The sequence below is a fragment of the Phoxinus phoxinus genome (genome assembly GCF_949152265.1).
Source record: "Phoxinus phoxinus genome assembly, chromosome: 17".
Taxonomy (NCBI): Eukaryota; Metazoa; Chordata; class Actinopteri; order Cypriniformes; family Leuciscidae; genus Phoxinus; species Phoxinus phoxinus.
This window is the reverse complement of record NC_136892.1, coordinates 29,368,369-29,394,925: the sequence shown is the minus strand read 5'-3', so window position 1 is coordinate 29,394,925 and position 26,557 is coordinate 29,368,369. Positions and strand designations below refer to the sequence as shown.

The following is a 26,557-nucleotide window of genomic DNA, read 5'->3' as shown; positions in this document are numbered from 1 at the left end:
ATCAGATACAGACACGCAGCTGTTAACTTGCTGCTTCTTTTTTAGCCCAAAGGATGTTTTCCTGCAGGAATTTAACACGCATGGCACAAAACTGAATGATTAAAATGATGTAATGGACCTCCTTAAGATGTCATGAAATCAAAATGAATGTTTTATAGCTTTAATCATGTGTTCATATGTGTTCGCTATCTAAATGCTATCCTTCTATATTTTGACTCCTTGTTACTTGCACTAAGCTGGTCTTTCTTTCTGGTCTGTCCACTTTCTGTACCTCAAGCCTTGCACGGTGTATAAAACCATAATATATGTATATATATAATTATATTTATAACTGTGAATATGCATATGTGTGTATTAAGATGTGTTTGTGTTGCAGATGTGGACGTGTTGCAGCGGTTGGCTCTGCGTGCTGAGCTCGGTTCTCGCGCCGTTCCCGCTGGCGTCATCTCCCTCCGCTCTGGAGTCATCCTCACGACACGGGCACGAGTTACCACTGCGACACGCTCTGTGTTCCCACCAGAACTCTTCTGGAACTGCACTATTGTCCTGAGCGTCCGATCTCACCGCTTAAACTCAGCATTTCTCTTCTCCGTCCTATCTGGGAATCGGATTCAGCTCGGGCTGGAAATTTCGCCCGGCAAGCTAACGCTTCACGCCGGCCCTGGGAATGCCGCGGTCTTCCCATACAACCTCCATGACGGACGCTGGCATCATCTAGCCTTCGTTCTTAATGGCCGATCAGTGACCCTACACTCTCCCTGCTCAGAGAGCAACGGTGGAGTTACACAGAAACTTCCCATACTTCCCGAACGTCTGAACCCTCGTGGAACATTCCGCTTGGGCGGCAACAGCGCTTTGCTTCCGGATGCGGGACCCTTTGAGGGGGCGGTTTGTCAGTTTGATGTGGTGCCCTCGGCACAAGCCCAGCAGAATTATTGCAGCGCCATCCGTAGGCAGTGCAGAGAAAATGACACCTACAGGCCAGCGCCTCCCGCTCTACTTCCCCTCCCATCCCGACATGCCCCACCACTATTGGCCCACACATTACCACCTAATCGCACTTTCACTTTCACTCCCACTAATTTCCTTTGGACATCCATAAATGGTGCAGTAGGGTCTTCTGCTGCGAGAATGAACGATGGTGTACGACCCAAGCCTTCCTCTACCACACCTCCACCCCTTTCCTTGATGCAAACAGGACTTGAACCTCCTTTATCTAGGGAATATTTAAATTCGGTCACCCCCAAACCTACTCTCAGGACACCTAAGCCGACTGCCTTAAAACCTGCTGTCTGGCTTACCCCCACAAAACCAGCTGGATCCAAACCCACAGCAGGAAAAATATCTCCCAAATTTAGCGCGACAAAGTCTTCTGAACCAAAGCCCACGATTGCTCGACCAACCTCTACCAAACTTGGAAGTTCAAAAACAACTGGACCCAAAGCTACACCACCAAAACCTTCCAAACCAACAGCTGTAAAACCCGCGATAAAGAAGCCAACTCTTGCGCCAAAGCCCACCAAGATCAACCCTACGAAGAATACTTCTACGGGTGCTCAACCTATCAAGAAACAAAAAAACAATTTAAAACCATTGTTACACCCAGAACCGACCACCTCCAAAAGACCCTCGCCAACCAACAAAAAGCCACTCCCGCCCAGATCCAAGCCCTACACCACACTACCAACCCTAAAACCCACCCTTGCCCCAAACCCCTCACCCAAAAAGAACCTCCCCACACCCAAATTCACTGCGTTCACCACCGCTGCACCAAACAAACCATCAAAAACTCCCAAAGTCAATCCTGACAAACCTAAAATGCATTACGTCACACCACGCACTCTAGGGTTTGCCGTCCAAACTGTGACTCTCCCAGCTTTCGACGATTTCCAGAGCTTTGAGGTGGAGCCGACATACTTTTCACTTCTGGTTGGACCGCCAGGACAAAAAGGAGATCCTGGGAAAATGGTAGGAAAGCCACATTGTGTGTGTGTGTGTGTGTGTGTGTGTGTGTGTGTGTGTGTGTGTGTGTGTGTGTGTGTGTGTGTGTGTGTGCGTGCGTGTGTTATCAGGGCCGTGGCTTGTGTTTAATAAAGTCTTGATAGTGCATCATATGTCACATTTGAGATTGTAGGTAAAAATGGGCACATAAGCAGACATAAATGTTCATAAATATTCCACCTTTAGTGACACACATGAAGATATACAGAAGAGAGGAAATTTTGTTTTGCAATATCACATAATCCTACTTTTCTTATAAAAATTTCAGAAGTTACCAGCTAGTTTTTTGCCTCTCCGCACTGAAAGCGAAAATGCTGCATGACACAGTAACATCCAATGAGAGCGTATTTGATGTTAATATAATACATAATACATACAAGGCGTATACACCTGTCTAGCATGGTACAATACAAATAGCAACTAACTGACTATATGTCCTATTGCTGGTCGTGATTATACCTGCTTAGGACATTACACGTCACCACCGTGTTTCATGAAGCTGCATTGTAGTCAGACAAGCAGCATCCGCCTTTTACAGTGCGCCTGAACCAAAACTACGATGGCAACCCGTGATGGCAACACTTTCAATGCCGAAATGATTCTGCAGCAGTCAGGTCGTACAAGACCGAGCTCTCCAAGTAGTTTTCGTTCATTATTATTGTAATGTTATGTGCTTTGAGACATGAGGTAATTTAACGCCGTCTCTCGTGACACTCTCTGCTGTGTGTGTTCATGTGTTTTGAAGGAGGTGTGGATTTGGAGACGCTCTGAAGGGAGGGTGGGATCTCATGCTTTCAAGCCTAGCATGCGATTAGCCTCTCTGAAACTGCACACACTAGCTTTAACACATAAGAGATAGCTTTTATCCCCATGTCACGCCTGGTTAAAGAATGGGGTCTTTAATTTAGTTCCTGTTTTCGGTCGAAGTCCAAAGTAGTCGATTGTCGAGTTCACGCGCATAGGTTTAGTTACCTATGATCACGCGCGTGAACTCGACAATCGACTACTTTGGACCGACCGAAAACAGGAACTAAATAGAGGTATGTGCGCTGGCTGATATAACATAATTTTTATTCATATCTTTCACATCTACTGCAGTCAGATTCACTCGTGTTCACTCTGAAGGAATCACTCAACATGGCTGGGCACTTGTAATGACACATCAAGGATGATAAGAGAAATAAAAGCAGGTTTAAAATTAGACCCCATTCAAGTCAATAGGGTGCAAATTTTAAAAAGACGATAACACGGTGTAGGCAACACCGATTTTTGTCGTTGTTCTCTGTATTGACAGCACTCCAAATTTACTAAAAATTGAGCTCAATGTTAAAATTGACCGGAGTTCTCCTTTAAGGGGCAGTGTGCATATTGATCAATGAGGTGCCATTTTTACTTGCAGCAATAACAACTGTATTTATACAGTACACTATCGGTCAAAACAAAAGTTTGGGGTTGGTAAGATTTTTCAATATTTTTGTCATTTAAAAAAAAAGTATCTTATGCTCACCGAGGATTACTTTTGATAAAAAATACAGTAAAAATTGTGAAATATTATAACAATTTAAAATAACTGTTAACCATTTTTGTATATTTTAAAATTGTATTTATTCCTGTTCAAAAGAACAGCTTTATTTGAAATATAAATCTTTTGTAACATTATAAATGTATTTACTGTCACTTTTGATCAATTTAATGCAGTTGCTGAATGTAAGTATTAATTAAAATAAGAAAAAAGTACTGACCCCAAACTTTGGCACAGCAGTGTATTTTCATATATTTTATATATTCAAATATCATATAATGTATTGTCAAGATAGAAGTTTTTGCACCTTAAAATTACTTTTATGGTGGTACAAATAGAAAAATATATATTTTTGTGGATTTATATAGGTTTGGTCACTGGTCTCCAGTTTCTAGGTGGCTCAAATGCTTTCTAAGGGATGTAAACCGCTCAATATTGCTTGCAGTTTTCATGTATTTAGTGTATACAGCATCAATTTACCGTCAAAAATGTGTTGAGATGTTGATAATGCCCATGTTGCTCATACAGACATTTGACTCACTTTGTGTTTGAAAGCCGTTGAGAGATGTGCTTTTAAAGCTGGGTCAAAGGTCAGGGGAAGTGGTCAACATTTTATCAGTCACCCAGACACTCGCACAGAACTTTACAAGCACGGAGTCCTGTTCCATTCATGGAAAACTAGGCATGGGATTTCAATCAAATGAATTGAAAACTCTTCAAACCAAGAGTTTAAGAGACAATGTTTTAAAAGGAACCGCACCTAAACTGTGACCCAAAAACAAATAAGGATAAGTGAGTTATTGCCGGTCCTGTGTTAAATGCGAGTCAGCCGTATTTAAACAGTAGGACTTCGACGTCTTTAAGGTTCTGTAGATGCAGCAACATGGGGAGAAGATAGTGATGTAAGGCAAATCTCTTGGGAACAGTTCAGTTAACAAGGATGTTCAAAGTGAAGTCTGTGATGACATCATCATGCTCAGACACTCTAGAGGGCATTTTCCTAAATAGCGGACTAAACTTGACAAAACGGCCCACATCTTGAATGACCCATTTCTTGTGTCTGTTTATGTCTGCACATCGCTGTGGTTACCTCCAACCCTTAGGCAATCACACTGTGTGTGCATGTGTGATTTGGTGGAGGCTCACAGGTATGTGTGTGTGTGTGTGTGTGTGTGTGTGTGTGTAGCACCCAAGAGAATGTTCCCTGTTATTACCACAGGATAATTACCCGAAAGCCCCCATCATCCACCATAAAGATGCGTTCTCCAGGTACTTGACTAAAACTCCAGGAACACACCCGGCGATTCTCTAAATTACACATGCACACGTGCTCTCAGTCTGCAATTATTTACAGCTGGAGTACACGCTTTACTCCGAGATAATGAGCTGTAGCCTCTATCTTTAGCGCTACTTAAATATGCTATAACCCGTACAAAACACTGCTAGCGTCAAACTAGCTTTGTTTAGAATGAAATGCTACGGCTTACTAAATACTGTGCAGTGTGTACTCATTTTTTTTAATTAGCATGAAACATATTAAATGTTTTTAGTGATAGGAATGTTTTAATTTTAATTGTAGTGTAATTTTTTTTGTGCTTTTGTTTATTTATTTATTTTAATTTTAAATATAAGTATTTAGGTTGAATTTATTTTTATTTCAGTTGTATTTTAAGTTTTTTATCCGGGTTAGTAACTTGAGTGCTTCAACTTAAACTTTATACATATATATATATATATATATATATATATGAAGACTTCAGATGCAAAAGCTTCTAAGTGCCATCTCAAAATTTCTTCTAGAATGATCATTTTTATCAAGCTTCTATGTTTATGTTCAGTTATTTCACTTTAATGGCAATGAAAATGACCTATTAATTGTCATTAAAGTGAAATTACTGAACTTAAATATACAAGCTTGATAAAAATTATCATTCTAGAAGAACATTTCAGATGGCACTTAGAAGCTTTTGCATTTGAAGTCTTCATATGTATATATTCACTATTTCAGTTAATACAAATGTTTTTTAATATATTTAAATTGAGTTAAAGGGAAAATTCACCCAAAAATGAAAATGTGCTAATTTACTCACACTCAAGCCATCCAAGTTAGGTGACTTTTTTCTTCAATAGTAATGTAAAGAAGATTTTTAGCTGAAACCGTTATCCTTGATGATTCATAACATCATAAAAGTCAATGGCTGCCGTCACTTTAAGAGTCAAAAAAACATATACAGGAAAACCAAAATGTATACCGGTGGCTCCTGGCGATACATGGAGGTCTTTTAAAGCGAAGCGATCCGTCTGTGCGAGAAACTGAACATCATTTACAACATTATTACCTGTAATCAACAGCGTTCACGACACGTGACACGCAAACTCTCACGTGAGCTGACGCTGCGTTCGTTTACAGAAGAGAGGGAAGATGTGTGTGTTGTATCGTTCTTCAAACTGGTACTTGTGCTTCTCCTGGATGCCACGCGCTATATAAAAAACGTGATTGTTTCAACGTTTGAGCTTCTCCTTTGCATTTTTAATCCAAAAGTATCCAAAAGGTTGAGTGTATTGCATTATTATATATGGAAATAGAAATTCGATGTGCTATTTTGAACACAACCCGCAGTGTTGCATCATGGGAGTATCTCAGTGTTCATTGAGGACTGATTGGTGGGGGGCTGTGTGTGTACATGTATGTGGGTGAGAAAGCACCATCCCCCCTCCTCCATCAACAGAGCCATAGTTCCAGAGCTCTGAGATTCTTAACATAAACACACACAAGCTCACACACTCATCTTCTGTGAGAGCTGCGCTCAATGGAAGTCTTTCATCCCGTGCCGCGTGGCACTGCTCTGGGGGGTGGAGGTGGAGGACCCAACCGATCCTCTGTTTCAGCAACTATGTTGATTCATATGATACTGGTTGAGCGATAGAGCTGGGAGAGATTGCCGGAAAAATCCTGATGTTTTTGGCCATTTGATGATATTTGATATGTACAGCATATTATTGCTCTGAAGCGGCTTTATTCAGTAGAGGAACCACCTTTTGGACCAGATAGCCATTGTTGCCAAGCAGATTAAGAAAGTTTAACTAAACTAAATGTTTTGAAATACAGTAATGTACATTAAACGGCATTTGCGACCCATTTTAATTTTGATAGAAATGTTTGGTTAAAATATTATGAATAAAATCACACTTTTTTTATTGTATAGATCATTTATATCAATAAATAATATAAATAAATAAATATAGTAAAAAATAAAATAGTTTAACATTTTAATTTATTATTATTATTGTTGTTTAAAATTAACATTATTTTATTTATATGCATATTTATAAAATATGTTTGTATTATTTTATGGTTTATATTAATACAATTATAATAATTAGGCCTAAATATGAATTATTTTATGAATAAAAATATTTATAAAATATTTTGTAAATAAATAAATAATTGATATGAATAAATAAAATACAAATATATGATTACATATACATTTATATATAATAAGCAATAAAATATTGCTTATTTTATACATATAAATATATTATTAAATATGTATTTTATTAATATTTTATATTACTAAAATTGTTTTTTAATTTTATAAATATGAAATATTTGACCAAATATTTTTTTCCCAAACAAATAATTGAATCAGTGTTTCTGATCGGACCAAAATAGACAGTTTTATAGATTGACATTTTTAATGCTGCCATACTCAGAATAGGGGCACAAAACCAGCGACATTTTGCAATCTGAGAACTGTAGGATTGAGGGATTGGTACATACCTTCTAAGCTACAGAAAAGGACCACAGGGATCTTTTCATAAACACACACACACACACACACACACACACACACAGTGGGATACAGGATCCACAGGTCTTCTGTAAGTCTATAGCTCATTATCAGAAAAAGGAAATTCCTTCAAATGACTTCCTGTTTCCTCTTTACTGTGTTTAGTTTTTAAACAGGGCCTTCAGCACTGTTAGCACACCTATGCAGCGAGTGTGTGTTCGATTCATAAGTACGCTCTTGTGTTTGGTAGGGATTTCCGGGACCTCCAGGGAAACCAGGGCAGCCAGGGACGAGAGGACCTCGGGTGAGTGTGCATGTGTGTGTTGGACTAAAAAAAACTACTGACCTTCGACCTCAGATATAAACAGGAAGTTTGTAAAATGCAGTGCCTTATAAAATCTCTCACACACAGTTCGCCCTAATGTATTTGTGTTTTATTGGTCCTTTTTAGTGCGAGTGTCTGGGTTTTGTCTGGTCAGCGGGTCAATCTGACCTCAGAACAATATACAAACAGCCCGCCCGGATCCGTCTGTCACTTTCACTTTCACACTCAATCTTTTCAACTTTCTTACTCAAGTCCGTCTGTTTTGTCACATGTGACCCTGGATCACAAAACCAGTCACATGACGCACGGGTATATCTGTGGCAATAGCCAACAATACATTGTATGGGTCAAAATTATTGATTTTTCTTTTATGCCAAAAATCATTAGGATATTAAGTAAAGATCATGTTCCATGAAGATATTTAGTAAATTTCCTACTGTAAATATATAAAACATTTATTTTTGTGAGTGAATGCGGCACAATCGTGAACATAAATGCACAACTTTAAAGGAGATTTTCTCAATGTTTTGATTTTTTTGCACTGTCAGATTCCAGATTTTCAATAGTTGTATCTCGGCCAAATATTGTCCTATCATAACAAACCATACATCAATGGAAAACTTATTTATTCAGCTTTCAGATTATGTATACATCTCAATTTAAAAAAATTGACCCATGTGACTTGGTTTTGTGGTCCAGGGTCACATTTGTGTTTTTCTAATGAAGTTACGATAGCACAACTATAATTGCACCTAGTTTTTAAAGTATTAAAGGGATGGTTCACCCCAAAAATATATTTTTTTGTCATAGTTTACTATGCCTACGTGTATAAGACTTTTGTTAATCTTTGAAACACAAATAAAGATATTTTTAATGAAATCGGATAGATTTCTGTCTCTCCTTTGAAAGTCTATTCACCTAAAATGCTTTAAAACTTCCAATGAGGTTCATTCTCACACATCAACAAGTACGGTTGAGCTTCTGCTTATGTTCGCTGATCAATATGTGAATAAACGCCGTAAATTAAATCTGCTCATCATATAAACTTGGATTAAACGGCTCAATTCATATGGATTATTTTACGGTCTTTGTTTTGAAGTGTAAGAATTTTGGGTGAATAGTTTTTCAATGGAGGGACAGAAATATCAGATTTATGATGATTTATCAGTAAATGATGACAGAAATTTCATTTTTGCGGATTAAAATTTAGCATGTAGCTCATCTCACATATTTAATACTCAGATAATAGATGATTTTACACTTTTGGGTGTTCTATCCCTTTGAATAAAGAGTACTTGTGAAGGATCTTGTAGCAAAATCAAACACAGAGAGCCATAGACCCACAAACCGTAGCTTGAACTCTGACCTTTGTTGACAGGATCACATGGGTGCGATGTGTTGTTTTAGCAACTGTAGTCAACATGTAGTGTCCGTACGTCAAAGGACGGCCGTGAGGTCACTCTCTGTTGTGTGTGTTTGTGCTGGTGTGAAGTATTTTAGAGCATGTGTTATAAAGTCTGACTGCTAGGCCTTGTTCAGCCTGCACTCTTTTCATGTTAAATGTGTATGTTATTTGTGTGTGTGTGTGTGTGTGTGTGTGTGTGTTTGCTTGTTAGAACAAAGAAGACTTTCAGTAAAGTCAGCCTACATTGTTTGCGCTTTCTTTGCAATTATTGCTTCCTCTTAGTACATTTTATATATATATATATATATATATATATATATATATATATATACCTTTCAAAAGTGTTAATGTCAGATTTTAAGTTTGATGTCAGTAATGTCAGTAAGTCTCTCATTCTCACTAAGGCTGCATGTATATAATTAAAAATACAGTAAAAACAGTAATAATGTGAAATATTACAATTCAAAAAACCCGTTTTCTATGTGAATATATTGTAAAATGTAATTTATTCCTGTGATCAAAGCTGAATTTTCAGCATCATCACTCCAGTCTTCAGTGTCACATGATCCTTCAGAAATCATTCTCAAGAAACATTTCTTATTATTATCAATGTTGAGTTTATCGATCATTAATAGTTGTGTTGCTCCATGTTTTTGTTAATGTACATTCCTTTGATGAATAGAAAGTAAAACAAAAAATGCATTTATTTGAAATATATATTTTTGTAACAATGTAAAAATCTTTACTGTCACTTTTGATCTATTTAATGGATCCGTGCTGAGTAAAGATATTAATTTTATTCCAAAAGAAATCTTACTGACCCCAAACTTTTAAACGGTAGTATATTATAATAATTACATATTAACTCCTAATATATATCAATAAAAAGTAATGCACAACATTTTATTTTAATTTTTCTGAAAGATTTTTAAGTGTAAAAAGTCACACAGGGACTTTCATGAACATTTTGAGTGTTTTGAACGAGTTCATTGATGCAAACAGTTTGAAGAAACTAAATTTGTGAAAGTGAATCATATTTTATTTCTAATCCCTAATCCCAAACACACACACATTCGCTCGGCTTTATATGTTTTTTACACATGTGCATTGCTTTTGTTTTTGACTTTATGCATGGTATCACTCAATCTGTTGGGCTTTCTTATGGACTGTGTCCCTCCAATAACACCCATTGACCTTGACACTCACTGTGACCTCTGACCTCAAGCGGGAGGTTGTTTAAAAGAAGTGCTATCAGAACAAGGTCAGGGTCACATGGAAGGTCAAAGTTAAATGCTAAGAATTGGTAGAAACCATCTCAGATCTACTCACTGTAACAGAACAGAAGAATACTCAAGTATGCAAGTACATAAACACAAACGTGTCTAGCCAGGCGAGATTAATCCTATGCATTTTAAGGCAATTGCATTCTCAGGATCGCCATTACTATAGCACACATTTGCATCTGTGGTCTTCTTTTCTTTTTTACAGTAGGTGAACTATTAAATGCTTTTCAATTTTGATTTATTATTGATTCTTATTGTGTATGTTGTATGCATGTAATTTCCTGCAGGGACCCCCAGGACCACACGGCAAGCCAGGTCGATCCGGTCTTCCAGGGTTGAAGGTAAAAGCCAACGTTTATCATCAGATAATCTGCAGTCTGTCCCATGTACTGGTCTGCTCATCTTCCTCCGTTCATCCTTCTGTTATATTCATCACCGCACCGCCTGCTGGTACTATTGGGCTGCGTACAAAACCCTGCAGACAAGGCTTTGGAAACACAGGCAGTCACACACACACACACACACGCATACACTTTGATTTATTTGAACTCAAGAGATTCCCAGCAGGTAGTGGAAAGGCTTTTCCACGATATAGAGAAGAGCGACGATGAAGTGTAGTTGTAGTATTAAAGAGGGGCAATTAACCAAGACCACTAAACATGCCTCCAGGTTAGGTGTGCGTGCGATGTCCTGGTGTGTGATCGGTCAGCTCCCTTCATCCCTGTAAATACAACAAAGGTGGTAAACAGCCGAGCAGCTCAGCGGGGTGTTTGTGCAATCGCATGCTCTCTGCTCTCTGTGTTTAATTATTTCAAGCAGCCTTTGAAGACACTCTTGGTGAAGGTGTAACGGCCTGGAGTCAAACTTCCCACATGTTCTCTCTCTCTTTCTGTCTGTGACACACACATGTACATGCATGAACCCTTAACTGCTGTAATAATGTATAAAGATCAAAACAGTCCTGCCTTGTGTTGATCTGATTCGCATCTTTAGCGTTGTTTGCTAAGCAACTGGGCCTGGTAGGTGATGAAATACCACTGACATTATCATAATCATATGCTTATCACACTCAGTCTCTTGTTTCTCTGTCATTCTTTCTCTCAGGGGAAAAAAGGAGACCCTGGACTCTCACCTGGAAAAGCACCAAAAGGAGATAAAGTGAGAAAACATTCAGATACACAGATAAGGATATTTGTCAACCTAACAGACACACATGAAGAGTTAGCGCAGCATCTGACTGTGTGTGTTTGTCTGTGTTTACAGGGAGACATTGGTCTGCTTGGTCCTGTTGGTTTAGTCGGGATGGAAGGCCGGAAGGTAAGATATTCTGAAACGCATAGAGCTGCATGATTCTGGATAAATTGACTGTTCGCAAAGACCCGCTCCCCCTTAGTTACTGTCGCTATGTCCAACAAGCTACACGGCTCTCACGCCACACCATTTTCTCACGCAGTGAAAAACACATCGCGGAGCAGAGAGGAGACTGACAACACACTGACAGACAGGACAGACCAGGTTTCTTTTCGGTTACTTTTGATATTAAACAAAGTCTCATCTTTCAAATTTGGTCATTTTTAAAAAGAAATTTAAACAATAAATACCGTTTTGTGTCGTGACAGATCGCTGTAGAGCCTCAGTTAAAGCTGCTTGTGAACCGATCATCTCTTCCTTCTAGTTCATTTATAGCATCAGATAAACATGAATGAACATAAGAAGGAATGTTGTTTTAACCGCGGAAAGGCGTCAGTACACTCCGCTTCTCATGTTCAAATCCTCCCATGTTAACCTACTAACTCTCCTGACTGCTTTGTCCGACAAAATGGCAAAGTATGATTGGTCAGATCACCTGTCAATCAAGCTCCCTGCAGAGGGTCAATCGAGAATCAAAAATGTTTTTCTCCGTTAAAATAGAGATCACGATTCTAAACATAATAACATGTCATTTACTAGAGGCTCTGAGAAAATGTTAGTTACTACAGTCTATTTTTAAAAATCTAATGAATTTAAAAAAAAATTTTTTTTTTAAATGATTTAATAAATGATTCAAAGACTTCACTCTCAAAGTCTCATCACTGGATTCAATGACAAATAATTTTCACTTGACGCCACCTACTGGTGTAACAATGTAATTGATAAGTTGCTTTAAAAAAAGGTGATTTACTCTATTTTGATCGCCACCTTAGACATCATTGTTTATATCCAAACTTTAAACTTTTATTCCAGCACTTCTGTGATAATTTGCATAATTGTAACTCAGAAATAATGATACCGTGTGGTTGAAAAAAACATGCCAACTGCTATACAGTGCTATATAGGACAACTGCTCTCTCTGGGTCAGCGGCAGGACCAATGCAGATTTGAATGCTTGCTGTGATCTTACTGGTCAAAGGTTTACATCACCAAATCTTTTAGGAATAAGATCGCGTGGGTGTTTGAATCAAGATCACAATCTTTTAAAGTGCCCCTATTATGCTATTTTAAAGGTTCCTAATTTAGTTTTGAAGATCCCCTACAATAGGTTTACATGCAACCAAGGACAAAAAACACTGAAATATCCTCTGAAAACAGTTTATTCAATGACTAATGGCGCTTTTCCACTGCACAGTACCAGCTCGCCTTGGCTCGCCTCACCTCGACTCGACTCGCCTTTGTTTGGTTTTCCACTGTGTAAAAGTTGTACCAGTACCTGCTTCCAGGTACTTTTTTTCGTATCACCTCCGGCGAGGTTCTAAGCGAGCCGAGGCGAGCTGAGGCGATACTAAAACGTGACGTGACACACGGGAGACTGCTGATTGGTCAGCGAGAATCGTCACTATTCACTGCGCCATCATTGCACGCGCCAGACGGAGTATCCTGAATAACCCCGGCATTTTTAAATAGTTTTGCCAGAGATTGCGTGATATACCCATTACTAATATTATGTAAAACAGCATACACTCGATTTCCTCCATTGTCCTGTGTGTGTGGGTAGCGGGTGTGTGTCGCGTCGCTATGACGACCACCAGGTACTATTGTGGAAGTACTATGCAATGGAAAACGGAGCGAAACGCGAGCCGAGCCGAGCTGAGCTGAGACGAGCTGAGTCGAGTCGAGCTGGTACTGGTAATGGAAAAGCGCCATTAGTCTCTTCAAACCCCTCCTTTCCGCATACTTACTCTGCTCTGATTGGTCAGACGGCGCAATCTGTTGTGATTGGTCGAATGCTTAAAGCGTGTCAGAAATAAAACGCCTCTTCCTCAGCACTTGATACACAGTGATACAAACAGTAACAATTTTTCCGTATCAATTCCAGCGCGAGTCCTCATCTTTCAAAGTGGATTCTCAACGCTAAAAAACAGCATCTTCTCTACATATCGACAACACGCACCAAACTCTTCCAGTCTCAGCTACAACTACAGTGTTTGATGGTCAAAGTAGACGTTGTTTACGGGCAGCCAATGAAAACCATAGACTGGCATTATGCAAATGTATTGCGTTAAGTAACAGGAAGTGAGACTGGAATTACTGACGCCGACTGATTTAAGCAGTTCAGAATTGATTCTTTCTTTTAGGAGACAATAACTATTTTTCATGCACTTTGATATTTAACACTTGGCAGACCTGTTACGTTCACAAACCGCTATATTACACTGCATGAAAAAGCACAAGAGGGGCAGTTTAACCATTAATCGTGCAGCTCTAGAAGCGCTTGAATCATTCTCTCCATTATTTCAGTCATTCTGAACAATGTGCACACTCTATTTTTGCTGTTCACTTGCTGGTTGACATTAGCACAGATGTTTGCCTTCTTGCTTACGAGACCCACGCAAACACTCTGAAACGCTCCCACTCACCCTGGCTCACTGTGTCTTCCGTTGACATGGAAACCCAGTGTAAACATCAGAGGGAATCCCCAATGAGTCGTCTATCACTCCTTTATACTCAACGCGCATACATGTCAAGCAGGGCTATTGAGAGTTGTACAGTCGTTCACCATGAGTAACTCTCTTTGTTACAGCCATTAGTGTGTGTGTGTGTGTGTGTGTGTGTGTGTGTGTTTCGTGTCTCAGCTGTGCATGATTATAGTAAGTTTAGACTCTCTGCCAGGCGTTTCACTGTAAGTAATAGCGCTTCCAGCTTCATGGTGCGTTTGTGTATGTGTGTGTGTGTTTGCGTTGGAAGGATTCAACAGTGGGGACGCTGGAAAAATCCTGTAGTGGATGCCTGCTTTAAACGATGGTCGTGAGCATGCATATGTAATGTGGAGAGCAGCAACAACTAACCAAAACGATAAAAGTCAATTATAAGAGTAGTTGACACCGAGTGTCATTATCAACACTTTATTTTTGACCCAAAAATGATTGGTGGTTTGGGTTGAATGCTGAATGCAATTATTAAAATGCAATTAATCAGAAAATTGTGTGTAGTTAAGATAGCAATTGAACAGCTGATCAACATTTAACATGGAAAAGACGTTTCATTTGTCCACAAACTTATAACTTTTTTTTGCATATTGTGGGTCTATGCAGTTAATATTGTAATATTGATACATTTCAGTGTTGAATAAAAAAATAACTTTTAGAAGCAAAACTAGTTGAGAACCACTGGCCGCATATTAAATAGGTTTTAATTTCAGTCCTAAGCATGTTTTTTCATGCTTTATTTGATTTTTATCCAATTTGTTGATATATCATAAAAATAATGAACAGATTAATCGATTTTTGAAATGAGTTGTTAGTGGCATGTCTGCACATGTGTTGTAAGTGTGTGTGTGCATGTGTGTTTGTGAATACCTGGCAGGCGGCGCGGTCCATGTGCTTTGTGTTACGCGTCTGTGGCTAGAAATGGAAACATCAGAATGTAGAGCAGAACCTCTGGAAAAACGAATGGCAGCATGTCGTAAACGAGTGAATGAAGGGATGAATGCAGGGATGACGGTACCGAATAATAAACCAAAAGCAGCCTGTGATTCTACAGACGGGCCACACGGATTCTCCACACAGATTAAGCAGCTGATCAATAGAACAGATCAGCCTTTAACACAGATTCTACTGTACACGGTAATAGATGTTCTAGAGCGGGATATTTAACACGTTACAAGAGAACTAGTTTACTATTTTAATGTCAGATTTATGTTATTGCTTTATTAGATTAAAAAAAATGCAGACACAATAAAGATTCTATTTAGAATTATAGGAAAATACCACATTTTAGTTTTTTTTGTAAGAGTACTGTACATATAACTGTTTAAATACTTGTAAACGTACGACAAAGATCAATGGTACATGTGTGTGTCTGTTCGCTGGAATGTCGAGATGGATGTTGGAATTAGAGCTGGGTTTCCCACAAACAAACGTAATGGAAGAAACAGACATCTCTCAGACGCTGAGTGTGACAGGATGGATTTCACTGGTTTGGCAGAGAAGAAAGTGTGTGTGTGTTTTGTAGTTTTATGTTCTAGTTTACATTTATCTATCTATCTATCTATCTATCTATCTATCTATCTATCTATCTATCTATCTATCTATCTATCTATCTATCTATCTATCTATCTATCTATCTATCTATCTATCTATCTATCTGTCTGTCTGTCTGTCTGTCTGTCTGTCTGTCTGTTCTTCTATCTATCTATCTATCTATCTATCTATCTATCTATCTATCTATCTATCTATCTATCTATCTATCTATCTATCTATCTATCTATCTATCTATCTATCTATCTATCTATCTATCTATCTATCTATCTGTCTGTCTGTCTGTCTGTCTGTCTGTCTGTCTGTCTGTCTGTCTGTCTGTCTGTCTGTCTGTCTGTTCTTCTATCTGTCTGTCTGTCTGTCTGTCTGTTCTTCTATCTATCTATCTATCTGTCTGTCTGTTCTTCTATCTATCTGTCTGTCTGTCTGTCTGTCTGTTCTTCTATCTATCTGTCTGTCTGTCTGTCTGTCTGTCTGTCTGTCTGTTCTTCTATCTATCTGTCTGTCTGTCTGTCTGTCTGTCTGTCTGTTCTTCTATCTATCTGTCTGTCTGTCTGTCTGTCTGTTCCTCTATCTATCTATCTATCTATCTATCTATCTATCTATCTATCTATCTATCTATCTATCTATCTATCTATCTATCTATCTATCTATCTATCTATCTGTCTGTCTGTCTGTCTGTCTGTCTGTCTGTCTGTCTGTCTGTCTGTCTTTCTGTCTGTCCATCTGTCTGTCTGTCTGTTCGCCTGTCTGTCTGTCTGTCTGTCTGTTCATCTGTCTGTCTGTTCATCTGTCTGTGTGCCTGTCTGTCTGTCTGTCTGTCTGTTCATCTGTCTGTCTGTTCATCTGTCTGTGTGCCTGTCTGTCTGTCTGTCTGTCTGTCTGTCTGTCTGTTCATCTGTCTGTGTGCCTGTCTGTCTGTCTGTCTGTCTGTTCATCTGTCTGTGTGCCTGTCTGTCTGTCTGTCTGTCTGTTCATCTGTCTGTCTGTTCATCTGTCTGTGTGCCTGTCTGTCTGTCTGTCTGTCTGTCTGTCTGTCTGTTCATCTGTTTGTGTGCTTGTCTGTTCATCTGTCTGTCTGTCTGTTCATCTGTCTGTCTGTCTGTCTGTCTGTCTATCTATCTGTCTATCTATCTGTCTGTCTGTCTGTCTGTCTGTCTGTCTGTCTGTTTAACAGCTACATGTTCTGTTCATGTTCTCCCTGTTGTAAGAAACATCAGAAGTGTGATTCACATGAAACATTTTCCCTTAGTTATAATTTTTTTCTTGCCTGTCTACTGGCGTACTCGTGAGGTCTCACACTTTACTCTATTCCTCCCTCAAACGCTGTCTCTCTCGCTCTGGTCTTCCTTTGATGCTTATTTTCCGCTCTATGTCGACATCTTGCTGTAGTCAGCACAATATTGTGCCTGTAAGACTCGTGGGAGCTTGACTCCAAAAGGAAACTTTAATATCTGTAATATATATATACACATACACACACGACACACGTTTATTCACTGTAACCCACACATGTCGCAAATACACATGTGCAGAAGCGTACTTTGTTCAACATACAGGAGTGTGTGGAAAATATTGCACTACTTTTGCTGATTGACTACAGATGGATCGGGTCAATAATGATGGATCTGTAAAACGCACACTCGCTGCGGGAGACACGCGTGTTTGTGTGGGTTTCTTTCCATATCCTTTTTTAGAAAGTGGTTTGTATCCTTTCTTTTGTCTTAGGAGTTTGCGTGTGTGTGTGTGTGTGTGTGTGTGTGTGTAATGTGTTTACTAAATCACCATGTGTCCTCTTTGTGAACAGGGACAAAAAGGCCATCCAGGACCACCAGGCCTTCCCGGGGAACCAGTGAGTAATACAGACATATAAACACTGTTACACAAACAAACAAGCATATAAACAAACATTTAAAGTGTGGGGAGATTCTTGTCTGACTTAAAAAACCTAGTCATAACTAATTCACAGTGGGTTTTACCTCATAACACACACACACACAGAGACTGTCACATGACGAGAAAAAGTATTTTCAAAGCCCTCTGTGTTATTTAAGGTGAACCATCCTTACAAGTCAAAAGTTTAAAGAGGGGTAAGACAAACACATACCCAGTGGAAAGTTTTATTGCGCCGTGGTTGTTCTTTCCCAACTCAGGAGACTTAAAGGTGAAGTGTGTCATTTCTGTGGCTAGCGTCAAGGTAATTGCAAAGATAATGGTTTCAAACAGATTTATGGGACACTCTCCCTGTCTGTCATTGGTCATACAAACACACACACACACACACACACACACACCTATATTCTCCATCACATCACACTATTGAGTATTTCTTGAATTGATAAGAAAGCCTTGCTATTATGTGGACATAAACCACACACTTGTGTATAAATGCATGCATGTCACTGCATTAGATGTGAATGTCAAACGTCTAACTTCACTTTTCTTCATTTTTTTTGCTCAATGTCTTTGAATCAGCTGGAATAGATGTAGTTCATCACATTAACTATATCCATGTTCAGTGACAAACAGTCACACAATACTGTCTTCAATTGTAAAACTGCATCTACTGATTTAGCATTTCAAAACCAACACACTTTTTGTGAAATATATCTATCCATCCATCTATCGATAGATAGATCTATCTATCTATCTCTCTATCTCTCTATCTCTCTATCTCTCTATCTCTCTATCTCTCTATCTATCTATCTATCTATCTATCTATCTATCTATCTATCTATCTATCTATCTATCTATCTATCTATCTATCTATCTATCTATCTATCTATCTATCTATCTATCTATCTATCTCTCTATCTATCTATCTATCTCTCTATCTATCTATCTATCTGTCTGTCTTCAACTACTTTTTTGGGTCTGTAAAGTATATCTATATAGTTCGATGTAAACTAGGGTATCCAGCATTTGTCTTTGTCTTTCTTTACAGGGGGAACAAGGTCCTGGTGGAGAAGCTGGAGCCAAAGGCTATCCTGGCAGGCAGGTGCAGTAGATCTTCCTCTGCTGTGGAGTGTGGCGTGTATATGTGTGTGTATGAGTTCGTTTGTTTGAGTGTGTTTTGCTTTGTTTTTCATTGACTGTACGTGCAGTTATATAACTGCAGGGCACAGAGATTGAAAATAAGTGTTCAAATATGGGAAAGGATGTAGTCGCTCGCTCTGGCCACCGTTCATGTTTTGAAACGCTTGTGTTGTTTTCACTGATGGAGTTTTGGATTTAATCAGAATAAAACTGAAATCAAATATCCATCCAGAGCCACAAGCCTTTGGTTTTGATCACATATTGAGCTCATATAAGTGCGTGTGTTGAACTATATCTGTTTAGTAAATCGCTGTCACGGTTATATCACTCAATTTCACTTCATATATTTAATTATTTGGTAGGTAGCTGTGTTATGTTTGAGTGTTATACTTTACAAGTGATACGAGATCCCTCTGCTTTATGCTAATTATCCATTACTTAATGTCTATTGCTATTTTCTGCATGTCAGCCTAAATATTAAAATGTTACTGTAGTTGTGTGGCTCTGTTTTCTTTATGAAAGCCTATGATAAGGCCATTATAAGTTCATCAGGGTTTTTGTTCTTGTGGGCACACAAGTTTGGATACTTATCAAAAGAAACAAGCTATTAATTTCAGCTCCAGTTAAATGATGTGTGTGGATTTAAACCCTAAGCCTGTTACTGAAGTCTCTGTTTCTCTTCTTCTCTTCCAGGGTTTACCTGGTCCAATAGGCCCCGTTGGGCCGAAAGGTGCTCGGGTGTGTACACGTCCTCTTCCCGTTTGATGTGTGATTGCGACTTACAACGCTGTCATTGTGGCATTTGAGCGGCCCATGGTTACTGTTGCTAGGTTATTTGCGATGTCTGATCTTCTACAAAGAGCTGAAAATGAAGTTCGGACTTTTTTCCTGACATTCTTGTCGACTTATTTGAGTTTTAAAGTCAAGTGATTTGACCTCGACTCCATAAGAGGGATTTTCACTACTACAGCGTGTCTTTTCTTCCGTCTCCCCCTCGCTTTCTGGTTTTCCCTTTTTCTGTTTTTTGAGTCAACAGAGACTCAACCATGACAAATTTGCTGCTGACAGCTGCCCGAGCCATAAGTGTGCATTTATGTGTGTTTTTAGCCTCCTACGGTCACATTAACATGTTCACATGTGCAGCCACCTTCATTTATTTTGCTGTCGTCTGTTTGATGTATTCAGAAACAATTTATATTTTACTCTCACTGTGCCACTTTATATAGTGTGCGCACACACACACACACACACACACACACGCACACGCGCTCAAGCTGTTGTGTTTGTAGTTGAGCTGTATTAAAGGCTCTTTATCAGGCTAGACTCCGCCCACATTGGCTGGAATTTCCTGTTTAAAATCAGACTGAGGCCCTGCTGTCTTTAGGCACCACACACACACACACACACACACATACGTGTCGTCCAATGCACATTTGTATCAAAGCACCTTGCATGGGGCTCTGAGCGCAAGTGAATCTGAATGCATATGTCTTCATTGTACCCTGTGTTTGTTTGTGCATGTTGCCATCGACTGTTCCCTGAAGTGAGCGTATGTGCCCTTGGACTACATTGTGGAGGCCAGCACCATGCAGTCCATGGGCATATACACTTACTTCATGGCCTGCATCAACACGAAGACGTCCATTCATCCATCCTAGCACCTCTCCATCCATCTGTACGTCCTTGTGATCAAATCATACTGTGGACATCCGTTGGATTGCCAATGATTACATAGACTAAACTGTCTTATATATATATTAACATGTCTTAAAGTCTTACTTCATCTGAGGGTTAGTTTTAGTACTCAGAAGAGTATCTATTTAAGTATTACAAGTCTCAGATATTTCTCCTAAAGCTGTTGCAGTATAAATGGTACATTTTGTGATTGTGAGAGAATAGGTCTATATGCAATTAATATGGATAGCCTATTAAGCAATAACCTAGCAACTAATATTAAGATGAATTGCTTGTTGTATCCCTCATTTGTAAGTTGCTTTGGATAAAAACCACCCGAACACTACTTTTGAGGAAATAATTATGATGATTTGTGATCTTTCTTTCCTATTTTCTCTGCTCTATGCATCAGTATTGAGCTTCTCTCCGTTTCTCTCTTTCTTTATAGGGTTTCATTGGAATCCCGGGACTTTTTGGTTTACCTGGAGCTGATGGTGAACGAGTGAGTCTGTTCATGTTATGCCCGGCTGTTGTGTAATGCCGCTAAAGTATTTCCCATGAATCCATTAAAACACTTACAGAAACAAACACCGCATTAATGCTGTCACATCATTGACATGATAAACCACATGACATGATTTCCCATTTATAGTCTTCTAAACCACAAACACTAACTCCTTAACTGTCACCCCCTTTCTTGACTTTAGACATGAAAATGCACTATCCAAATGTAAATGGTTGTAATTCGTGGTTTGGAATATAGACCTATAAGATTGGTCTCTTTTTAAAGTGAAAGCACTTTAAAACACAAAAAATGGAAGTGTAAAAAAGTTATAGAAGTTTATTATAAAATCAAAGCCATTTGTCTAATCAAGTTGTGTTCCAAATTTGAAGTTGATATCACAAAAACGTATGTTCCTATGAGATTTTGTTCAGGTGCTGTACCAATAACGGCCACCGGGTGACAGCCACATTCCATTGAATTTTCTCATGTAACAAATTAAATCATTTCTGTCACAATATCACTAGTATTAAAAAAGAGAGAATGGGATCTTGAGTCTCAGAGCTTTTCTAATGATATGCGTTTTATCAAGATTAGCAGGCTCTTTCTCCTAAAAGGATTTAAAGCACCGTTTCACATAGTAATGGAGTCTCTGATTTCAAAACGTTTTTCACAGGATGAATTTTGAGTTTTTTGAGCTTTTAAATATCTAATTTAGGATGATTACTAAAACATTTGATAGGGGGGGAAATGCAATAAAGAGAGTGCTAAGCGTGACAGTTAAGACGTTCATTTTAAACCTTGTGTAAAGATTATGCAATTATGTCATTTGTAATACGATTTTCCTTGGATTATATAAATGTATGTTTAGTAGCACAGTGACTATACTGCTATTTTGCACACTAGTATATGGTTATATATTACCTGTAGCTAATTATTTGACTCTCTTACAAGCACAAGGTATTTCCTGAAGGAAATACAAATCTAGTTATCTATAGCTGTTATAGTTACAGTTATTAATATGGAAATAGATTAGTGGTAGATTTTTAAAGCAAGTGCTGCCCACTACTGGTAGATGTATGACAGTAGATCCTATCATGGAAGTGTGTGTGTGTGTGTGTGTGTGTGTGTGTGTGTGTGTGTGTGTGTGTGTGTGTGTGTGTGTGTGTGTGTGTGTGTGTGTGTGAGAGAGAGAGAGAGAAAGTGGAAACTATTTCCAGCTGGTTCTGGTGTTCTGCTGAGGGTGTTTGGATGAGTCATATGATAATGGAGTGTGTGCACACACACACACACACACACACACAATTCCATGGTAGTGGGGTCTTTGAGTGCTTCTTTCTAATGGCACGAGGCTTTTAATCACAGCTGACCATATTATTGAGTGTCTCTCTCTTTCTCTGTCTCTCTGTCTTTTCCAGGGTAGTCCTGGTCCACCAGGGAAGAGGGGCAAGATGGGTAGGCCGGTAAAGTTTTGTCTCAACATACTTTATAGATACAGATGTGAGTTTGTTGTAAGTGTGTGTGAGAGATGCAAGATATTTGTCAAAGATGTAATCATTTTATTGTATTGCATGGCCCTACAGTGTAACGCATCCATTTTAAAATACAGTCTATGTAGTTTCTCAATATGAGGTCATTAAAGCTGCATGCATAGTATAGTTTTAGTAAATAATAGTTGTTTATATATAATTGTGTGTGTGTGTGTGTGTGTGTGTGTGTGTATGTGAGAGAGAGAGAGTTGTACTTTTCATTGGATCATTGAAATCATCATTGTCCCCTGGCTTTTGGGACACAATAGATACACATACACACTTACTAAGATGCAGAATCAGCCATGCAGAGTTTGTTTAAATCTGCACGACCTTTGACATCTGACCTCATAAATTTCCTGTTGCATCAGCAGGGCTCAGTGAGTGATGTCATCATTAGCAGTGCTAACTACCACGGTTGCTCATACTAAGGGTTAGTGAGTTGAGCAATCCCGCTAATCCACTCTTTTGTGGGAACATGCTGGATAGCAACATGCTAATAACACTCAGAAAACTTCATCCGTCCATCCATCCAGAACAACACGAGCAAGAGCCAGAACGCCCTAGAAACCACTCAGAATTTAGCGTCATGGGAGCAACTTATGATTATTTACAAAAATCAAACTGTGTCTAGATAATCTGTGACGTCATAATAAGTGACTTTGACAGTGATGTGTTGTAATGTTGATCTTATTGTCTCTCTCTCAGGGATTTCCTGGGGATTTTGGAGAAAGAGGGCCGCCAGGACTGGATGGGGAACCAGTGAGTGGAACCTTTTGTTTTTCTTATGTATTCGTTTATCTTTTTTCTAATAAAGCAGATAAAACACTCACTACAGAGATGAGAAATGCACACGTCAAAACAAGCTGTGTGTGTGTGTGTGTGTGTGTGTGTGTGTGTGTGGTTCAGGTAAACCCTAAATTATGGGACAACATTTCCCCACAAATATGGCAATATCTGAAATCCTTGTCCTTGTGGGGACATTTTGGTCCCCATGAAGAAAACAGCTTATAAATCATACAGAATGAAAGTTTTCTGTGATGTTAGGGTTAGGGGATAGAGTATATAGTTTTTACAGTATAAAAATCATTATGTCTATGGAAAACCCCCATAAAACATACGTGTGTGTGTGTGTTTTCAGGGTGAATGTCCTCAGAATGTGTGTTTGTGTGTGTGTGAGATAACTGTATGGGTGTAAACCTCAGCCTTTACTTTCGGTATCTTGGCTGAACACAATTTTCCACTCACTACTTATGTACACACACACACACACACACACACACACACACACACACACACACACACACACACACACACACACACACACACACACACACGCTGTATTTTCTGTACTGTTTTGTATTTCTTTCTGCTATGGAAGCCAAATGTAATATGTTGAAGGCAAACAAGGCTGTGAAGGGTAGATGCTGAATAGAAATAACTTAAACCTCCTTAAACTGGTTTGTTGGTCATAAGAAGTCTCTTGCTGGCCTGATTTGTCGCTTTAAGATGGGTTTGGGCACTTGTAAATTAGTCAGCATTGGAGACTAGCTTAAACCAGCTAAGACCAGCAAACCATTTTAGGCTTGTTTGTTTTTTTTGTTTATTAATTTATGTATTTCAGTAGGCTAATGTGTTAGATCATGCTTTCTATCCACTGGATTTATTTTTATTTAATGATTTATTTTAGTCGGGAAGGTATTTGTATATTGGTATTTTTGTAGACATCAAATTAAATATGGGATCTGTCCTTACTATGGTCGATATCATAATATAATTGATCATATTTTTTTTATCAGTAAAAATAATAATTTCCAAAAATGTCTCTGATTGGTTGGAGAAGGTGACCTCACAACAGGAACTGTTGAAGTCAAAGCCCGCCTCTTTTTCACCTGTAAATGTGGGGAGTGTAAAAACAGGAACTTGAAAGCCCTCTCATTTCCTGTTCTCCCTTTCCCGCAAAGAGAAGTGAAGTGCTCCTTTCATCCTTTCATCACACCAGGGGAACGAGAGGAAATGACTCCAGCACGCTGCTGCCGAGCCAACAACAAACCATCTCTGTTTCTGCAAAAACACTCACACACACTCGTTTCTGCAGCCATATTAATATATCTGAATACGAAGAGAGTGCATATACACGGCACATATGCATGTACTAACCCATGAAGCTCTAGCATTCTGTGCCTGTTTAAGAAGGAAAGCATAACGCTCTGTGTTTCTGTGTTTATCTCAGGGTGTTATAGGAGCTCCTGGTCCTCCTGGGGTCCTTGGATTGATTGTAAGTGAAAGAGTTTACTCAGAGCCCTCTATTATGCTTTTTCAGTTATCACCTTTCATGTAGTTGTACCTGAGACTGGAAGAGTTCGGTTGGTGTTGTCGACAGTTTTCTGCGCTGCGAAAGCAAGTCCACTTTGATTGCTTTTCCTAAGGATGAGATTGATACGGTAAAACCGACGTCATTGTTACAGTTCTTATCACTGTTTATCAAGTGCTGAGGAAGATCCGGAGCTGAAATTCAGATATGGTAATGTGCATTTTATTTCTGATGCACGCTGTAAGCAGTTGACCAATCACAACAGACTTGGACATCTGACCAATCAGAGCAGAGTAGACCAATCGCAACATACTTGGCCATCTGACCAATCAGAGCAGAGTAGACCAATCACAACAGACTTGGCCATCTGACCAATCAGAGCAGAGTAGACCAACCACAACAGACTTGGCCATCTGACCAATCAGAGCAGAGTAGACCAATCACAACAGACTTGACCAATCAGAGCAGAGTAGACCAATCACAACAGACTTGGCCATCTGACCAATCAGAGCAGATTAGACCAATCACAACAGACTTGACCAATCAGAGCAGAGTAGACCAACCACAACAGACTTGACCAATCAGTGCAGAGTAGGCTCTCTGGAAGGAGGGTTTTAAAGAGGCCGAACCTTTTCGAACTGTTTCAGACTCTGTGAGAAAAGAGGTGATTCTGCAATGTATTTTGAGAAAATGTAAGTGTTTTTTGTCTATTGGATGAATGCAAACCTCTTGTAGGAGACCTCTAATACAAAATTGGGAATCTTTAAAATAGCAAGATGACCTTGATAACAAAAACTAGGACAGGTCATAGACTGTGGAGCTCCATTATGCTGAGCTTATATGCAGGTGAAATAAAATAATATAAAAAAAATGTTTTTTCACTTTATGGAGGTTATGCAGAACATATAGGAGATCAAAGAAACATTGTTTTTTAAAAATGGGTTGGATGCTTTTAAAATTTTGGACACGCTAAGCTAGACTTTAACTTGATATTGAAATCAACACGCAACAAACAATGTTTTTCTACAAGTTTTAGATGACTGGCATTGGAAATGGTTTAGCAGATTTACAAGTGCAATGGAAATTATTAAGATTGATGGAAATGAATCAAATACAGGCAGAATTTTTTTTTTGTCATTTGAGCAATTACACAAATGTGCATGCTGGAAAAAGAGAAGTATAAATCAAAGTGATGTCAGTTTAAATGCTTATATACACACTACCTTTCAGAAGTTTGTGGTCACTAAGATTGATTTTTTTTTTTTTTTTGGTAATTAATGCTTTTATTCAGCAAGAATGCATTCAATTAATCAAAAGTGACAGTAAATACATTTATAATGTTGCAAAAGATTTCTATTTCAAATAAATGCTGTTCTTTTGAACTTTCAATTCATCAAAGAATCTTTAAAAAAAAATGTTTCACGTTTTCCACAAAAATATGAAGCAGCCCAACTATTTTCAACATTGATAATCATAAATGTTTCTTGAGCAGTGATCATGTGACACTGAAGACTTGAGTAATCAGCTGTGATCAAACAGAAAACAATTGTAATTGTCCCACTATTCCTGTTCTACTGTAAATACAGCATGTGTGAGACTTTCTTAAAAAACATTTTAAAAATCTTACCGACCCAAAACTGTAGCATAGCAATCAAATTAAAGTTATAACTAATCATCGATACAAATCACATCCCAACTATAACTTTGTCAGGCTTTTAT

The 26,557-nt window shown here is 38.7% G+C and overlaps 1 protein-coding gene across 5 annotated transcripts in view; it reads left to right on the top strand.

The window, feature by feature from the left end:
- col27a1a (collagen, type XXVII, alpha 1a) overlaps positions 1-26,557 on the top strand; it is a 96,929-nt gene that overhangs the window by 40,973 nt on the left and 29,399 nt on the right. For all 5 annotated transcript variants that reach the window (XM_079586338.1, XM_079586336.1, XM_079586337.1 and 2 more), the window contains 12 exons: positions 377-1,968; positions 7,568-7,621; positions 10,618-10,671; positions 11,435-11,488; positions 11,594-11,647; positions 17,591-17,635; positions 18,728-18,781; positions 19,513-19,557; positions 20,942-20,995; positions 22,414-22,458; positions 23,233-23,286; positions 24,758-24,802. In XM_079586338.1, the coding sequence (XP_079442464.1) occupies positions 1,132-1,968; positions 7,568-7,621; positions 10,618-10,671; positions 11,435-11,488; positions 11,594-11,647; positions 17,591-17,635; positions 18,728-18,781; positions 19,513-19,557; positions 20,942-20,995; positions 22,414-22,458; positions 23,233-23,286; positions 24,758-24,802 (1,395 nt within the window). In that variant the 5' untranslated portion in view covers positions 377-1,131. The remainder of the gene's footprint in view (positions 1-376; positions 1,969-7,567; positions 7,622-10,617; positions 10,672-11,434; positions 11,489-11,593; positions 11,648-17,590; positions 17,636-18,727; positions 18,782-19,512; positions 19,558-20,941; positions 20,996-22,413; positions 22,459-23,232; positions 23,287-24,757; positions 24,803-26,557) is intronic.